The 19491-nt window shown below is 37.9% G+C and overlaps 1 protein-coding gene and 2 long non-coding RNA genes across 6 annotated transcripts; 1 reads left to right on the top strand and 2 right to left on the bottom strand.

Moving 5' to 3' along the window:
* Nucleotides 1-5031: 5031 nt before the first annotated feature.
* On the bottom strand, nucleotides 5032-10169 carry ZNF281 (zinc finger protein 281). Of its 3 annotated transcripts, none has more exons than XM_009190577.3 (2): nucleotides 10055-10169; nucleotides 5032-9832 (listed from the first exon to the last, which is right to left on the bottom strand). In XM_009190577.3, exon 2 carries the CDS (start codon nucleotides 9812-9814, stop codon nucleotides 7127-7129), a length of 2688 nt encoding a protein of 895 aa, XP_009188841.3. In that variant the 5' UTR covers nucleotides 9815-9832; nucleotides 10055-10169; the 3' UTR covers nucleotides 5032-7126. The 3 variants fall into 3 exon arrangements, with proteins under 3 accessions (XP_009188841.3, XP_003893392.3, XP_009188850.3); XM_003893343.4 differs by having other exon boundaries at nucleotides 5032-9828; nucleotides 10055-10162; XM_009190586.4 differs by having other exon boundaries at nucleotides 10042-10146.
* A 113-nt stretch (nucleotides 10170-10282) lies between these two features.
* Nucleotides 10283-15821, top strand: LOC101000555. Of its 2 annotated transcripts, none has more exons than XR_002518052.2 (3): nucleotides 10283-10841; nucleotides 12676-12853; nucleotides 15438-15821. It is a non-coding gene; the product is annotated as an uncharacterized LOC101000555 (long non-coding RNA). The 2 variants fall into 2 exon arrangements; XR_002518053.2 differs by having other exon boundaries at nucleotides 10283-12058.
* LOC116271012 lies at nucleotides 10751-15962 on the bottom strand. The gene is made up of 3 exons (XR_004179336.1): nucleotides 15828-15962; nucleotides 12702-12743; nucleotides 10751-10852 (listed from the first exon to the last, which is right to left on the bottom strand). It is a non-coding gene; the product is annotated as an uncharacterized LOC116271012 (long non-coding RNA).
* Between the last annotated feature and the right edge of the window lie 3529 nt (nucleotides 15963-19491).

The raw sequence follows: 19491 nt of genomic DNA, 5'->3' as shown, positions 1-19491 counted from the left end.
ATATTTTTTCAACTAAACCTAGACAATCTATGTTAAGTGTTGTCATAACCTAATTTTTTACTTACTAAAAATAAGAGGCAATTTTAAAAGTTAGTGTAATGGTTTCTAATTACCCTTGCAAACTTTCTAAACTAAACCTTTAAGAGATCAAATTACTAACATAAACACTCATAAAAAGAAATACACAGCTAACTACTCCAAATGTGACTGAGTATAGAAATGTGTATGATATCTTAGTGGACATCATAAAAAAGAGATTAAACATTTGGACCTTATACAGCTGTCCCCCCAAATCCAAAGGAATAAAATTCCTCAGTAATTTGCCTTACAAACAACATAATCCTTAACATACTACAGTAACACAATTTTAGGATGCTCATTGTGAGGCTACTTACAACAAAAGTGAAAGCAGTACAAGAGCAAGTTTTAATGTGATTTAATGCATTTATGCAGTGCTATGAAATCTTGCTCAGTTTTCTAATGTGCTTGACTGAATAAAATTTACATATTAGAAAAAAGAAAAAGAAAAAAGAATAAATCTGCCATGGCCTGGGGTATAAAAAAATAGTAATAAATTTTTAAAAAGAAAATTTACATATTGGGTCTATTAAATGCAAACATTTTCACAATTTTTATCCCTATACCTTATCCACTTGCAAGATGAAAATTTCAGGTCTCATTTCAGTCTGCTTTCTAATCTATACTGGGCACTTTTATTGTTTTGGACCACAAAGTAAAAAACTGCAAGTCTTAGAAAAGCTCTTTCCAGTTCCACCACTAAACTGATGAGGGTCATGGGTTGTCTATTCATGGAGACCCACAATGGTACCCATTTACAGTTCTCATTATCCTCCAAAAAGAAGGAACTCTCTTTCAAATGTTTGTACTTGGCTTCCCTGTAGGAAGAGCCTAGTTTATGCACAAACATAAAATAGTTACACTGCTGATCTTGTCATTTAATTTTGCAATCCACTCTTTAGAAATTAATCTAAAAAATGTCACTTCGACTTTAAAAGCTGTATTTATTCCAAAACTCAGTATTTAAAACTTTAGCTACCATTTAAAACTTTAACTTTCCAATAGATAATGCTTATAAAACAAGATTCTTATCTAATGTAGAATAAACAAATGAACTAGTCGCAAGTTAAAATTGCAAACATTTTTCAGAGCAAAACAAAAAAATATTAAAGGTTTCCAACTTTTTATAACTACTCACACTTTTCCTTTGTGATAACACAACATGCCTTTATACACTGTATTTGTACATTTATTTTTTGGTGGGTAAAGAATGTGGATTCAGAGCTTTGGTCTTAATTCCTAAATTCTGTTCATATCCATTTGATCACATATAACAATTTTGACTGCAATTGTTTTAGTAAGAAAAAAGTTATTTAAAATTCTTAACAACCGATAGAAGCTGTGTGATTTTATGAGTTACCAAAGAAAAGATTTAATACATAAACACAAAGATTAGCCATCTTTTTCCTAGACTGGACATGTAAACAGAAATTCACCACAGTTGTCTGTTAAGAGTTATTTATTAATTGCTCCACAATAGTTCTAAAGTTCATTACAAACCAAAGTACTGAAATAAGTCTGAACTGAAAGAACGGCAAAATCAGAACAGTTTTCCAACTAAAGATCCTTTTTACCCTTTTAACAGTTAATATTGGAGTAAATGTTATATTCCCTATTTTCCAAATGTGACTGAGTATAGAATGTGTATGATATTTTCCTTCAAAATCTATTCCTTTTCTTCTCCATTCTAAGATATCCTTTAATTACCTTTACACTCAACCCCTGCCCATTATTCTTCTATTCTCTATAAACACGGGAAATACATTTTCCCCTCTGGAGTATAAGCTCCAAATCATTAAATTTTTCTCAAGCTTCTATCTACACTTCCCAAGATACCAGTTTCAACATATAACATGCTTTACAAGGCTTATCATACACAGTACATTTGAACCTAGCTAGTCACACACAGGCTATAATGAAGTATAGTCTGTTATTAAGAACTCAATATTATTCCTCCTAGGTAAAAAGGTGTAGGTTGGTTGTAGGTTTTTTCACTTTTGCCAAAAGCTACTCTGTGCAACTGCAGAACCACAGTAGTTGACTGTAATTGTTATAAACACAACTGTTGACAGAAAATACTGAACTACTACTGTCAAGTGTACTACCTATACGGTAGTTATTATCAGATGAGAAGTGCAAAGAATTATAAAATCTATTCAACTAATTACTTGACCAGCTTATCATAAAGCTCTATGGCTTTTTGTAACCTAAATGCATTCCATAAATGCTAAGTAGTTAAACTGCAGATAAATCAATTCAGAAGCACCCATAATATTTGATGATTTTCTTAGGTTTTAACTTCCTAATTATCTATGCAATAAAATTTCAATATTTAGGATATCTTCTAAATTCTTAACCTAGGGTCCATAACTAAGAATTTATTTCAAAGTTGGAGGAGGTCTTGTGAGGATGTAGACTGGCTTGCACATTTTCATTTGTTGATATATCTCTGCTAACATACAGGGGACAGGGGGCCATCAATTCTATCTGGTGCCCAGAGTCTGTGACCCAAAAAAAAAATGTTACGCAGCACTTGTATGAGTAAGCCAAAGAATTTAAATAGAATCTATTTAAATTAGTCACACTCAAATACAGTCAAGCATAAGACAATAGAATTCTAAGATGCTGTGTTCATGCTCATGTTCATTTTAAATGTTACCAAGGATGTAAAAAAATAACAATACAATATTTTCCCTCACTATCTATCAGTAATTCTTTATCATCTCATAGAGGGTACAAGCAGATTGGTAAGCCAGCACAGATCCCTCTTCTTAAATACCAGGAGGGATCCCATAACAAAATATTCATAGAACATTACTGACATAACCTCACGCAGCATGATGTATGGATCATATCATAGCACTAACAAAGGAGCCTTGCACCACATTTAAAAAATGAAATCCTATCAGTATGTATCATAGAAAACACGAAGACCATAAAACTCAGAAAATGAAGTCTTTAGGTATATTTTACTCTAAAAGTAGAAGTTAAGTTCGGAAGCTAATTATTTTTGGTGAGGGAAGTTCTTCTGTTTAACAAGAGTCTATGAATTTGGAAGGTAAAAATTCCATGTGACCTCATGAAGTCATATTGCTCAAACTGTCACCCAGTTCAGGCTTAAATGCTACTAATGGCAAGTAATTACAAAATGCCAGATGACACGAATGAATACAAACTTTTGCCTCTCTCATCTGATGAGCATAATACAGAAAACTAAAGTAGAAATATTTGTATCAGTTTGCAACTTTTTATGCTAAAAATTATAGATGTTTTTCCACTGTTCATTAAATTACCTCAAAAATACTGACCAGCAATTGCTAAATTATGGTAGTCCTTATTCTGAATTTCCAGTAGCACAACAGAAATCCAAAAGCATTGTTTCCTACTTCATACCTTAACATCTTAAAAGTAAAAAAAATCTTAATTTTAAAATGATCATATTCAGAGACAGACATTCCACAGAAGAAATAAAGGCAGGTGGGCAGGTTAAAAAAAAAAAAAATCAATCTGTAAGTGCTAATCTAGAACACAGAATAAGTCACCTGTGCAAAGAAGTAAAAAGTTGGATTTCAATGCGTAATCACTGAGATTCTGCTTAGCACTCTTGTTCAAGGAAACAACCAAATCTAGCAAATACACTCAGGCAAAAAACAAAAACAAAAAACTTACATTTCCTAATCACAGAGACTCACCAGTACAGATAATCTCTACAGAGAAATTCATGCTTTTACTTAATATCTTTATCATTTTCTATAATACTATCACATACCAAAAAAAAGCCAAGCCTCAAAGACCTATTCTACCCTTTTAATTTATTCCCAATTCCTCAACTCTGTAGTCATTAAATTTCAAAGCACAATTGTCTTATGATCTTTTTCTCCTTCATGTTTGTAAGTTTACTAATATATTACACATTTACTAATTTTCAGTTTCTGCATCTTCATTATTTATATGGTTTAGCTCTTTCCTTCTAATATTTATACTATCAACTTTTTAAAACATTGCTATGATTTAATAACACCTTCTTCCTACCTAAAATGCTCAAGACCATTGTAATCTAAATCATACTGTCATTTTATTACAACTTTTTAATTAAAAAAAATTTTTTTCCCAAAACTGGTGCCATAGTATATTACAACCTTTTTGAGGTAAAAAAGGATGCACCTAAAACCAGAAGATATTGGAATCTGATTTAAAATGAAACCTCGATAAATAATTTCTCAGGAGTAATATTAGGATGGCTAACCCAATTTCAATAAAACATATTCTGATTTATATACTATTAAATTTCTATTATTCCATATTATTATGCACCTAAAACATATTCAATGTTCATAAAGTATTCAATGTTCATAAAACATTGAATGTTTTCATGTTGTCATAAAACAATGAATATTTTATGAACATTGAATATGTTTTGGGTGCATAGTAACATGGAAGAACAAAAATTTAATATTATATAAATCTGAATCCTTTTTTTTTTTTTTTTTGAGACAGAGTCTTGCTCGGTCGCCCAGGCTGGAGTGCAGTGGCACAATCTCCGCTCACTGCAACCTCCCCACCTCCCAGGTTCAAGCAATTCTACTGCCTCAGCTTCCTGGGTAGCTGGGACTACAGGCATATGCCACCACGCCCAGTTGCTTTTTTGTATTTTAGTACAGACGGGGTTTCACTGTGTTGCCCAGATTGGTCTCAAGCTCCTGAGCTCAGGCAATTCACCTGCCTTGGCCTCCCAAAGGGCTAGGATTACAGGTGTGAGCCACCACATCCAGCCTTGAATCCATTTTCAACTAAAATAAACCAAGAAACATAAAATACCTAAGTTAAAAAAATACAATTAAAATACAAGCCTCTAAACTGCAGGTTATACCGCAGATGTGAATATTTTAGAAAAAGGTTAATAGAAAATTCTAAAAAACGTACTGCATATTAAGTAATATCTCCTTTCTTCAATTTTGTGATTAACAGGACTTTTATTGGTAGTAAACTAGAGCAAACAATCAGAATAATACATATGCAGTATTCAGTACACACAATAAAAGTTAAAGAAATTCAAAACCTGTATAAAACAAACTGGAGAAAAATCATACAGCTTAAGAGATACAGTGGTAAAGGTCCTCTCCATCCTTTGATTACAGCTTGTACTCTGTACTCAATAGAACTTACCGCACTTACTGAAATAAGAAATAAACACTTTTTAGTACTGAGTGTATTTAAGAAGATTAAGTACATTTTCTAAGAATCTTGCAATGACAAGTTGGTGACCCTTTAGCTGCTAAAGCTAAAGGGAGGAAAGTGGGAAAAGGAAATTAACTAATACTTTGTAACCATTTTTAATATTTCTTATTTTCCAAACACTGCTTTTATAACAGAAGTGTTTTACACTTGCACAATATTAATTACTTTATTATACATGGAAGCCTGCGGTAGGCTGATTACACAATAAGACTGCAAACAACCAGTGGTACTTTTCTGACGTCAGAAGAGTACATAAGACTGAAACATCACCAAAAGTACATAAAAAACTCATCAGCATAAACATCAAAGTACATTAAAAAATATAATCAGGAAAAAAATACAATTGCTAAAAAGCAGTTTAGAGTAGAGCCACTGCCTATCAGTAGCTTCAAATGGCAATTAGAGTTCATAGCAAGTTTTGATGACTTTACAAGACCCCTGTACAATACTAATGCACCCTTTTATTAAAATGTACATTAAAGGCCGCAATTTCACAAAGAGGTTCTGATGTTACTACTATATGCAGACACATCATCCCTCACAGGAGTTATGTCACCAGTTGGAATTACAACCTTATTAATGGGGTTTTATTATATATGGAAATCTGTATGGGTTTTTTTTTTTTTTTAAAAAAAGGTGGGTTTTGGGGATGTTTACCCTATTGTTTTGTATTTGGATGCCCTAAGGCATATAAAGCGCATAATTACCTACTGGAATGTAAATGGTACTAAAATTAAAACTGTCAAAATAGAAAGAGGGAATAAGGAAGGCCCAAGAACTCTTTTTAAAGAGAGGCTGAGAACAAGAAAAAAAAACTCAGAAGTGTAGGTAATATGTAACAGCGCAAACAAAAGAACCGTTTAGGCCATGTATAATAAATAATGCATACCCCAAATTTCAGTTAATCATATAATTTCAACTTGAGTTCTAATACTAGAACCAGCCAACCACTTGGGTTTCAACACTGTACTAGATGTCAGTAGAATCGCTTGATGGAATTACAGCCTTGTTACAGTTGGGATAAAGAGAGGGTGCTTTTTGCTTTTTTTTTTTTTTTTTTTTCCTTCTTTTATTAAAGCTATCATTCCAGGCTTTGATCAAAGATCCAAGAATATTTGTTCTACCAGGCTGGAATGAACGTGGTTTGGAAGTTCAGAGTACATTTAAAAGCTGCAACAAAATATAGGTAGCCAACAATCTCAGAATTTTGGATCAGCCCAGATGGAGATAGCAATTTGAAATGTTTTCGATCCCTTACTTAAATGACGAAATGTATATCAGCCCAGATAGAGCAATTTGAAATGTTTTCGATCCCTTACTTAAATGATGAAATGTATATCATACTATCTGTAAATTGGATATTCCATTACAGTGATAACGTACAGAATTCCCATGCGTTATTACACTTTCCTGAGAGTAAAGCAATTAGAATAACCTTAATCCTAGCAACAAAGTTTTTTTTGTTTTGTTTTTTTGTAGGGTTTTTTTGTTGTTTTTTTTTTTCCTTTTTTTTTTTTTTTTTGCATTTAAAACATTTGGGCTATTCCCTGACGATCTATACATGTAAATTTGATTGCTAAACATTGTCACTTTGAATGTCAAACTATTTTTAATCTATTGATTTTGATTAAAAATCATAATACAAACAGAGCTAAAATCACACTAACAAAATAAACTAAATATGAAAAGTTGCATTGAAAGGGCATCACATTATTCTTAATAGGATCGTGTAGAAACATTCCAATGGCAGTGTTGTCAAAATAAAACAAAATTACATTAGAAGACCCCCAGCCTGGTCACTTTTGGGACCTTACCTGTAACTCTGGCTGGTGGGTGTCTTTACTCTTGTACTACATGGCTCACTTACATCAGACATCATATTTGTATACCCTGAGAAATCTGACACTGAAGTCCTTACTCTATGGTCCACTTCTCCATTAGAGTTAGTGATAAAGGTCATTGGCACCCTGCTGCCCGACTTAAACTGAGAACCAAACGCTTGTGCAAAGTTCTCAATCTGATACGTTGTTCTAGGCTCTATGTCTTTCTGAGGATCTATCTGGCTAGCTAACTCCTGAGATGGAATCTGAAAGCCTGTTGAAGACTCTAAGTTTTTCTGTTCCTTCTGGCTAGTCAATTTCTGAGATGAGGACTGGAAGGCTGATGAAGTCTCTAAGTTCTTCTGAGAATCTATCAGATCATCCAGCTCCTGGGAAGGTGTCAACTGCTGATGTGTAGCATCCAAAGCAGACAAATAAAGACCTGGCTGCGATCCAAACAACATCCCAAAAGGAGGCTTTGGCAATGAAGATGGCAACACTGAGGTAACAGATTGGCCGAAACCACACTCCAAAGGAGACGTAGTGTATATTTGTTTTTCTGGAAACAAAGTGTGGTTGTGGAGAGGTGAAGACAAACTGACGAATTGGAAACCATGTCCAAGAGTGAAACTTGCATTAGTGGATTTTTCAAAAGCCTGTTGGAGGTATTTGGAGTATTCTTGCAACATACTTGCTTTATCATTTGAAGGTGTTTGGGTGCCTGGGCTCAAATTTTCTTCTTGAACCAATTCTGAGTGTTCTCCTGAGGTGTGTAAATCCACTCGTGGTTCTGTAATATTGAAAGGATCCTCTTTCTGGCTTTCTGATTTGTTGGAGTATTGATCCAAAATACTTTGTAAAACCTCATCAGGAATTCCAGACTTGTCATGACAAGACTTAATCTCAGCATTTAGAGCTGAGGAGTCAATAAGTGACAATGGTGCCTCATTGTCCAAAACACTGACACCTGCAGACTGAATGACAGACTGTTGGGAGACCATGTGTCCTACGTTTATAGAAAAGGCACTGTTGCTGCTGGCAGTTGGTAAATATCTTCTTTTCTTTGAAAACTGCATGGCATCATCATAATTACTACTTATTTGACCTTGTTTGCCACTTGTACTTTGGAGAAGACCAATGGTCTCCACACTATTATTTGATACTATGCCAAGTGAGCCACTTGGTTTTCCAGACAAGGATTTCTGTCCTACTATGTCTGGTAATGGTGACACAAAGTTAAGGTAGTTTTTGTCTGTATTTTTTCTGCTTCCTTTCTTAAAGATCAATTTTGGCACCCTTTTCTGCAGTTCATCTATTCCAGTGCCAATTATGCCTCCACTGGAAGACACGGTAGGCATTTCTACTGAGTAACTCTGCATGTTTATATTATTTGAAATTTGTGATTCATTTGTTTTACCGGTCTTCTGTTCCTTATTTTCAATAGCTATGCTTTTTGACTTTGTTTTTCTCCTTGAAGAACTTGTATTTCCCTGAGACAACACAGCCAGATTACCCATATTGTTATGGTTTGATGACCCAGGTTCTGCACTAGTGGCTCCTTTAACTATGACTTCACCACATGTGCGCCTGTGCTTCAACAATCTATCAGTCCTTGAAAAATACTGTTGGCAAGTGTCACACTTATATGGCTTTTCTCCACTATGTGTCCTCTTGTGTCTCTCCATATGGTACTTCTGAATAAACTTCATGCTGCACTGATCACATCCAAATGGCTTCTCTCTACTATGAATTTTCTCATGCCTCTGTAGTAGGTATTTCTGAATGAAACCCATACTACACTGGCTGCACTGGAAAGGTCTTTCTCCTGTATGAATGAGGACATGTCTCCGCAGATGATAGGAGCTTCGGAAAGCAGCACTACAGTGATCACAGATATGAGGTTTCTGACTTGGGGAGAGGATGGCACCTTCTCCATCTCCAACCAAAGAAGGTTTGGAAGATGCACTTGGCTTCCTCTTGGCTTTAATTCCCTGAGATTCTGGCTTTGGCCTTTTTGCCTTTTTGACATTAGTGTCCTGCTTTGGCTCCTCACTGCCATGGTGGTCATCAGTCCTGCTACTGCTGCTGAGCAATACGTCGCGGTGGTGCTGAGCTGGTTGCTGCTGGACATGCTGGTGGAGAATACTGAGGTCCTGGATGACGCCGTGACTCCCCCCTTCACCGCCTCCTAGGCCTGGAGACCTCTCTTCAGCTCCAGCGAACAGCCCCCCATAGTGGTGGTGGTGATGGTGGTGGTGGGACTGCTGCTCCTCAGGATCCGCGGGTTTCTCCTGTTTGATGCTAACCAAAGACTGCAAGAATCCCCAGGAGGTCCTCTGCGAGGGGAAGGCCGCGGCTGACGCCGCCGGCTCCTTCTTGAAAGTCATGTCCGGGGCTGGCGGAGGGGGGGGCTCAGCGGCCGGGGCTGCGGAGGTAGAGGAGGATAACACGCATTGCGGGGGAGGGGCGGCCGACCCCGCCGGCCGGGTGAAGCTGGTGACCGGGGGAAGCCGGTGGTTGAACATAACCATACCCTGGGGAAAGGTGGGTTCCATCTCTGCCCTCCTGCCGCTGCTGCTGCCGCCGCCGCCGCCGCCACTACCACCGCCGCCGGAGCCGCTACCACCGCTACTGCCGGTACCTCCGCCGCCACTCAGGAACCCACTGCCGATTTTCATACCCCGGAGGAGGCCTGGCTGAGGAAAGGAGGAGGAAAAGGGAAGAGGGAGGAAAGGAGGTGGAACCGGGCCCCGGGCCGGGACCACCGCAGCGCTAAGGACCCCGCCGCGCCGCCGCCCAGACCGCAACGCGCCCAGCACTAATTCCCAGCCCAGTCGCCTCCGGCACCGGCACGCATGGTCCTGCGACTCTTCCCCAGGCCTCGCCCTCTCCCTCCTGGACCCACCGGCAACACTTACGGGTCCCGCCGCCGCCGCAGCCGCCGTCGCCTCCAGTTAATAAAAATAACGCCGTCCTCTCCACAATGGAATTAAAAGCCTCCCGTGTACTGCGCAGCCGCGGCGCAGTGTCTGCTGGGAACTCCTCGACCCGGCCAGAGGGGAGGTCTGAGGAGCCAGGGCGCCTGCGCCGCAGCTTCCGCCCGGTCTGCCTGTCAATCACTGGGGCGGTTGGGCGGAGGCGGGGGAGCAAGGGCAGGAGAGGCGGGGATTTGGAGCCCTACTAAAAAGGGGCTTTCGAGGCGCATAGGCGTGATTGGTGGGCTGCACTGAAGGAGATGAAAGTGGTTGAGGGTTTCTGGGGGGAAAACGCTCAGGAGGTGGAATCCAAGGGGCGGGAAGTTACGGGGGACTGTACTACAGCGTGGCGTGGGAGATGCAGAGAAAGGGGCTGAAAGAGAAGGTGGGGGAAACTGAGGATTCAATATTAGGGCTTTCTTCACTCTAGGTTTTGCAATCCAGGTCTTGAAATAAAATTCAAACTCAGAAGTGGATCATTGAGGGCACTTTTGATTCTATCAAGAAGCATTCAACTCCAAATGCTCAACATTTATTAAAACAGGTGCTTATGTTATCCCTTTGAATTTGGAAGCACTAATAATGGGCGCATATCCTTTGCATTTATAGGAGGAGCCTGCTTTGAAACCGCAATTAGTGGTACCGTTGCAAAAAAAAGAAAGCAAAAAAATCTTGTCTTACTGCCAACCTTCCTGAAGGCTACTGGAAGAGGAAACCGAGCGTAATCCAGGTGCAGCAGTCCTGTAAAACACGCCCACACACATACTTCATTATCATCACATCTTATTTAAATGCCCCCATACCTTAGCCTGGCTAATCAGTCTGTTTGCCATGTTATAAATGCCTGGCCCTTTATATTGTTTATGCAAAATTAACCACCAGGCCATTCTAAGAGCTCTGCTAGGATCCACTCTCCTCGCCAGTACAGAATGCCGAGAAACTCATTGCAAATTTAGAAATTTTTCTCGTAAAGGAAAGTAATGAAGTAAAATCTTAAAATCAAAGTTATATCAACAAAATCAAACAACAAATATTTATTCAGTGCCTAATGTGCACAAGGCATTCGATTTCATGTTAAGCACGCAGAAATCTAAACCAGACATTTTCCTAGCAAAGGATATTTATAAATGAGAAATTTTAAATAAAAGAACCAGAACTATGACAACAGCTTATTTACATAGTATGTTTTCTTAATGAAATTACATGTACATCACAATGTTTCTAGCTAAATAATTTCTCATAATTAAATAATAAATTCTCTGAGAAATTTCACAATCGAAACCATAGGGATTATTTACTAATACTTATGGACCTCTCTGAGCCTGCCCTAAAAAATTTAAGGACGATATTTAATGAGCATTTTGAGATAAGAAGTAATTGCTTTTTTTCTAATCCCATGAAACAACATGTAAGTATTCCACCACTTAAACTGACACTTTAATTCTGTCAAGTATAGTTGTGATATTGTGAAATATATATTTGGACTTTGAACCGTTTTGTGGCACACAACTGCTAAAATCCTTGGAATCTGCAAAGTAATAAATGTCTTTTTGTATGCTAATAAAGCGACTGATGATGGCTGGCAACCCCTAGGTAGCTTCAGGATGGGGGCTGGTCACCGGAAAGGCCAAGGCAGGATTAGAGTTTGGGACTTTCAGTCCCACCCCCCGACCTCCGGGGAGGAGAGAGGGATTGAAGGTTAAGTTGATCTCCAATGGCCAATGATTTAATCAATCATGCCTGTGTAGTGAAGCCTCCATAAAAACCTAAAAAGGACAGGGTTTGGAAAGCTTCCTGTAAGCGAACCCGTGAAGGTTCCGGGAGGGTGGCGCACCCGGAAAGGGCATGGAAGCTCCACGCCCCTTCCCACATACCTTCCTCTATCCATCTCTTCATCTGGTGTTCATCGATAGCCTTTGTAATGTCCTTAATAGTAAACTGGAAAACGTAAGTGTTTGCCTGGGTTCTATGAGCTGCTCTAGCAAATTAATCAAGCCCAAGGAAGGGGTCATGGGAACCGCGATTTATAGCTGGTGAGTCAGAGCACGGGTAGAACAACCTGGGGCTCGTGATTGGCATCTGAAATGGGGCCAGTCTTGTAGGCCTGGGCTCTTAATCTGTGGGATCTGATGCTGTCTCCAGGTAGATAGTGTCAGAATTGAACTGGAGAACACCCCGGTGGTGTCTGCTGCAGAATCGATTGTTTCCTCAGTGTGTGGGGAGAAACCCCTACACATTTGGTCACAGAAATCTTCTGTGTTGATTGTTGAGTGAGAGTATAGGAGAGGCTGAGTTTTTTGTTTGTTTGTTTTTTGTTTTTTTCTACAATAGCTAAGTGTTAAAGACTGAAAGTTGAAAAACTTAAGGCAGTCGTAAAATATTAGTCAATGCCTATGAGAAATGAGGCTGTCCCTTTATTCAGGGTGTCAGTGTTTAATGGTAAGCTGGGATGCATATAAGCTAGTCCAAGCATGAAGGGCAGTAGGACACTCATATGAAAAACCAACTTTGTTCCTCAGTTATCAAGATAAGAAACCTGTCATTTCTCTCATTCACTCTGTCAGCCTTGAGATACTCCAAGCAGACTTACCTCTGTGTTGTACACCCCATATATCAGGAAGATGAAGAGACCCTGTGAAATAAAATGGAGGGGAAAAGCTGTTAACGCTAATCATTTCAGCAGAAGAAATACCTGAAATAAACTTTCCTGGGAACAGACAAAAGAAGACACACTTCATCAAGGTCAATTTATTTTCCTATTTTTCAACATTAGAAGGTGTACCTTGAGCATTTATATGATAACATAGCAAGCACATCACTTGTAGTGGTTATGCTATTCAATTCTTTAGAAGTACAAAATAAAAATACCATCCCAAGTACAAAGAATATTAATTAGAAAAATCAATATACCAGTTCTGAAAGATAGCTGGGTAATGAAAAAATTAAACTCAGGAAATGTTATTAAAGTAATCATAGAAATAACACTAAGCATCAGTATTTCCAAGCACTGTTTTAGACTGTAGCAACTAGAATAGATTTGTTACAATCTTCAACAGGGTTAAATTTTGAAAAAAAAATTATAAAGCAGCTAAAAGAATAAACTTAAGGTAATAAGTATAAATAGGTTTTAAAATAATACTTGAAATACCAGCTCAAGATAAAATTTCACATTACCATCTGTTGTGAACTTCATACACTTTTATTGTAATCTGTATATGTAATAAACATTCCAAAGATGTTAATCAGTCTTTAGCTTTAGAAAATGCTTAATTAGAAAATATAAATTGAACCGCACTCTTAACTCTAAAATCTTAACTTTTAAAAGAAAATAAAACCTATATGCTTTAAACTTACAGAAAACAGACAGCAAAAATTTTCACTTTGGTGAGGAAATAAAAATCTATATTGTAGCGTTCTTGTTAGGTACTAACAAACCAACTATTAAATAGGAGTCTGTACTAAATCTGGAAATGGTTCAAATAGTTAAGTAATATGATACTTTCCCAAGGAAAATACTAAAGGAATATTTTAATATTTGTTTATCTCTGAATGCTTAGATTTTACAGATAATGGAAACAATCCCAGAACAAAAAGATTGTATAAAACTAGTGATTCTTGTTTTCTATTAATTTCTTTTTAATTAGACTTTGTTTTTTAGAACAATTTTAGTTTTACAGAAAAATTAATAAGATAGTACTCAGGCTGGGTGCAGTGGCTCTCGCCTGTATTCCCAGCACTTTCGGAGTGCTGAGGATCGGGCAAGGCGGGCCGATCACTTGAGGTCAGGAGTTCAAGACCAGCCTGGCCAACATGGTAAAACCTCGTCTCTACTAAAAATATGAAAATTAGCCGGGCATGGTGGCACATGCCTGTAATCCCAGCTACTAAGAAGGCTGAGGCAGGAGAATCACTTGAACCCGGGAGGCAGAGATTGCAGTGAGCAGAGATCGCGCCCCTGCATACCAGCCTGGGCGATAAGAGTGAAACTCCATCTCAAGAAAAAAAAAAAAGTACTAACAGTTTGCATATATCCATCCCCAGTTTCCTCTATTATTAACATTTTACATTAGTATGGTATATTCATTATAACAAATCTAATTCTTTTCAATACTACTACCTTTATAATTTCAGAATCTAAAACTGTTGCAATGTATACATTTATATTAATAAGAATAATGAAAAGTTATGAACAATAAACAATTTCCATTTCGATAATAAACTTTTAAAAATTCAACTATAGCTACACTTTTTTTTTAACTGTGTGTACACAATGTCCCAAAGTTCAATACCAAACTCACTTTCCTCCTTCCAATAGCCTTCATCAAGTTCTATCTAGTGCAGACTAAATTCAAGCCACTCAGTACTTGAGTTTAGTACTCATTTTATAGGCTACTTGTTTGCCCCAATTCTGTATAATTCTAAATAGTTCAAGAAAAAAATCTTTTTTCTGATTTATGTAAAAACTCTAAAATAATTAAGAGTTCCTCCTCCCTCAATAATTGTTAATTTTTTATTCCTTATTTTGCTACATAAATAAAAAATTAAGGGTAAGTCACTCAAATTTTAATTCTATTTATGAGATAGGCATTTTTGCTTTGTACAATAGATGAGTTCCTGAATAAATAAAATTTCCTGAACATTGAAAAACATGCATTATTATTTCTGTATAAGAAACTCAGCTGTTTATTTGAAATCTATATGATGCTTTGAAAATCAAAGAGCTGACCAGGTGCCATGGTTCACGCCTGAAATCCCAACTCTTTGGGAGGCTAAGGCAGGAGGATCACTTGAGGCTGGGAGTTTGAGACAAGCCATGGCAACAATAGCAAGACCCTATCTCTACCAAAAATTTAAAAGTCAGCCGGGCACCGTGATGCATGCTTGTAGTCTCAGCTACTCAGGAGATGAGAGGATCACTTGAGCCCAGGAGTTAGAAGCTGCAGTGAGCTGTGATCGCACCACTGCACTCCAGTCCATCCTGGCAACAGAGTGAGATCCTATCTCTAAAAACAAAAGAAAAGAAAACGAAAATCAAAGAGCACTTTAGTAATGGTATAATCACCGCTATAATTTATCTGTCTTATAAGTTTTATTTTTTCCCCATGTCTTGGTAAACTGAGAAAGTAGAGTATGCTTCATATTTTTATTTACTATGCTACCATGTTACTTATTATATATTTTAATTTTAATACATTTAACCCTTAAATGTAAAATAATCACAACAAAAATACTCTTTTTGAAAACAGGATTTAGATTTTAAAAGGATTTTAGATAAAGGCAGCTTCCATCTCAAAAGCTTTTTTCTCTTTTCCCCTGTCCTCAACAGATGTACACCTAACAGCATGATAAGGAAGCCCCAGAAGGATGTTTCTAAAGACCATGAGGGAGTCTGAAACCTGAAATCATGCCAAGGACTCTCTGCTTCTCTTTCGCTTGGGGTGTCTACCTGATGCTGCCACAACCAGTTGAAGCGTATAACATTAACAATAAAAATTAGTTTTTTTGTAACTAATTTTATGCTCCATAATTGTATGCCCCACACATGACTTTTTTTCTCCACTAATTTTACCAGCTATTCACAGTCGTGATCATTTAGATCTAATGCCACAGAACTTCATAAACCCTTCACTACTAGAAAACATCCTATTTTCTCAAAGAGAAGAATCGAAACAGAAACAGCTAAACATAAACATCTTAAGCTATAACTGTGAGCCACTTTTTAAATTCCTGCAGAGAGAATACCTTTAAGAACAGCTGGAAGGAACCAACTGCCAATCTTCAACTGGCACTGCGATTTCTGGAACTCCTTATAGCAACATTCTGTCCTACTAAGGAGTGAATACTGAAAGTATGCCACATTTCTGAATTGAATGATCCCTCATGTCTGTTAGATGGTTTCCACTATTTCATCCACAGAACAGTTCATCTGTATTTCTCAATGTTTTAGTCACAGTAAAAATAACAATAATTGGGCAGGAAGCATCCAAAGTGAGGCTGGATTCCTGTAGCATGCGTGTACTTTATGGGCAGGGGCCAGGAGTTGGGAAAGAACACCAGGATATTACATCTGATACTGTACAGAAGTTAAAAATAGAAACTAAGGGAAAGAGAAAAAAAATTCTCGATGATTTCATTCTCATTTATCTATGAAACATTGAAAACTCAGGCGACTTTGTAAATATTTACACTGTTCTAGAAGTCTTGAGCATTATCTTCAAATAGATTCAGTGGTTGACATCAAGTCTGTTGTTGTTATATTGATCTGTATTTTTATAGTACACTTCATGATTGTTACAGAATCAATCTTCTTTAAGTGGTAATATGTTCTTCCTTGGCAATACAAAGAACAGGAAAGGTGCCCCGTACATAGTCCATCGCCTCCTCAGGAATCAGAATAGTATTAACAGTGCTAATATCTGGATAGCTCTCTCAAGCACTTTCATTTACATAAATTCATTTGTTCTTCACTACAACATTGCAAAAGAGGCCGTGTGAGTATTATTAGCCTTATTCTTATATAGGGATTTTGAGACTTGCTCACAGTGCCACAATGCTGACAAGTTGGCAGAGCCAAGGATTAGTGTTTGACTCCTAACATAATGCTCTTTCACACGCCTTATCTAGACACCTTCATAACTCTTTTTTTTTTTTTTTTTTTTTTGAGACGGAGTCTCGCTCTTTCGCCCAGGCTGGAGTGCAGTGGCAAGATCTCAGCTCGCTGCAAGTTCTGCCTCCCGGGTTCATGCCATTCTCCTGCCTCAGCCTCCCAAGTAACTGGGACTACAGGCGCCCGCCACCACGCCCAGCTAATTTTTTGTATTTTTAGTACAGATGGGGTTTCACCATTTTAACCAGGATGGTCTCGATCTCCTGACCTTGTGATCGATCTGCCTGCCTCGGCCTCACAAAGTGCTAGGATTACAGGTGTGAGCCACCGCGCCCAGCCAACAACTTCATAACTCTTAAGTCACTAGCTTCAAGATAATGCAATTGGTGAGACTTTTGGAAGCTCAGGTTTATTAAAAGCATGTTGCAGTTTGATTAGCTCATAGGGTCAGGGACTCAGTATTTAGTAACAGGGCTTCGAGTAACCCTGGTCCTCCACCTAACAAGTACAACAGGAAATACGGTTGGCAATAATGATTCTCAGTTGCTATGGGCCAGTTTCTGTCTCTTGTACTTTTCTTATAGATTCTCATTCAATGACGTATACTTTCTGGTTGCTGGGAAACATACCTTTTACCATCAAAAAAAAGACTGCTAGGTAACCGTATTGTCAAATATTCTTATCATTGTCATCATTTACTAAACTTTTTTGAGTATATGTTACTACGCCGTATACTTTTATATATTTACAAATCCTGTTCCAATCTACTTTCTCTTTTGTTTGTTTGTTTTGTCTGTTTGTGTTTGTTTTTGTTTTGAGATGGAGTCTCGCTTGTCACCCAGGCTGGACTGCAGTGGCATGATCTCAGCTCACTGCAACCTCCACCTCCCGGGTTCAAGCGATTCTCCTGCCTCAGCCTCCCAAGTAGCTGGGACTACAGGTGCCCGCCACCACGCCTGGCTAATTTTTTGTATTTTTAGTAGAGAGGGGGTTTCACTGTGTTAGCCAGGATGGTCTCAATCTCCTGACCTCGTGATCCGCCAGACTTGGCCTCCCAAAGTGCTGGGATTACAGGCGTGAGCCACTGCGCACGGCCCCAATCTACTCTCTATAAACAATTCCCATTTTGGGGATTACATCCTACAGAAACAAAAGCATTAGTGTGCAAGGATATGTATTTTTGAGGTTGCTTGTTGCAGCATTGTGCACAGTGGCAAAGAACTAGAAACAACTTGAATGCCCTTCAACACGAGAACAGCTGAAAAAATTGTGGTATCTTTATCCCTCAGGATATTAGGCAACTAAAAGAATGAGTTGGCGCTATATTAGTCTGGAGGGATGTCCTTGCATAGTTAAACAAAAAAAGCAAGAGGAAAAGATGCATTATGTTATATATTCTTACTTTTGTAAAACAAATAGCAAAACTCTCTCTTCCTCTGCCCAAATGTAACTATTAATAATTACACAGGAGAAAGATGTGCAAGGATGCACACCAAACTGTTGTCACTGGTTTCCTAATGGTAAGGATAAGAGGAAGAGGAGGTAAGTCAGAAACAAGTGAGACAGGCGGGGCGCTGTGGCTTATGTCTGTAATCTCTGCACTTTGGGAGGCCAAGGCAGGTGGATCACCAGAGTTCAGGCGTTGGAGACCACTCTGGCCAACATGGTGAAACCCCGTCTCTACTAAAAATACAAAAATTAGCCTGGCATGGTGGCGAGCGCCTGTAATCGCAGCTACTTGGGAGGCTGAGGCAAGAGAATCACTTGAACCCGGGAGGTGGAGATTGGTGAGCCAAGATTGTTATACTTCATGTAACAATCATGAAGTGTGCAGTGCCACACCCAGGCCACTGCACTCCAGCCTGGTGACAAGAGTGAAACTCCATCTCAAAAAAAAAAAAAAAAAAAACAGAAAAGAAGAAACAGGTGAGACAGAGCAAAGTAGAAAAACATGCTGATGTTATCAAGAGAAGAGGTGGAATATAAAATTCTATGTATTATGTTACTGTAAATATAGAAAACAATCTGCACACAAATAAGGATCGAAATATAAGGCTGACAAATGAAATATTGATTTGATTTGGAGGTAAACTTGGATTTTTTTTTTCTAGATTCTTATTTTAATATAAGGACTACAATAAATTTGAACAAAAAAGTGGGTTGATTTAAAGTATGTTTATTTTTTAAATGGGCTTATTTTTACTTTTATTTATTTAGTTTTCAAGAGACAGTGCCTCTCTATTTTTCCCAGACTAGAGTGGAGTAGCTATTCATAAGTGTGATCAAAGCAACTGCAGCCTCAAATTCCTAGGCTCAAGTGATCTTCCTACCTCAACCTCCATAGCAACTGGACTAGAGGTGCCCAGCTGAAATGTATTTATTATATGTACTGTAATGAAATTCCTGGTAGAACTATTTTCTCTTTTTTCTGGGCTTCTGATTTTTTTCAGATTTTACTTCTAACTATCTTAGCATGTATATATATGAGAAAAATGTGTATATACATAAGTCATATATATAAATAGAAATAAATATTTTATTTCTATTCTCTTAGATTTATATATATATAATATACACACGTATATGTTTAATGCATACATATAACTATATGTATCTATGTATATCACCGGGTAATTGAAAATAAAATCTGTTTTTGTTTAGTTTTGTTTTGGTTTTGAGACGGAGTTTCGCTCTTGGTGCCCAGGCTGGAATGCAATGGCCTGATCTCGGCTCACTGCAACCTCCGCCTCCCGGGTTCAAGTGATTCTCCTGC

The sequence above is a fragment of the Papio anubis genome, chromosome 1 (genome assembly GCF_008728515.1).
Source record: "Papio anubis isolate 15944 chromosome 1, Panubis1.0, whole genome shotgun sequence".
In the NCBI taxonomy this organism is placed as follows: domain Eukaryota; kingdom Metazoa; phylum Chordata; class Mammalia; order Primates; family Cercopithecidae; genus Papio; species Papio anubis.
Note: the sequence above shows the minus strand (reverse complement) of the source record. Positions and strands in the feature narration are given on the sequence as shown.

Bases quoted from the DNA above. Each gene is read 5' to 3' on its own strand.
- ZNF281 (XM_009190577.3), bottom strand. From the start codon at position 9,814: ATGAAAATCGGCAGTGGGTTCCTGAGTGGCGGCGGAGGTACCGGCAGT.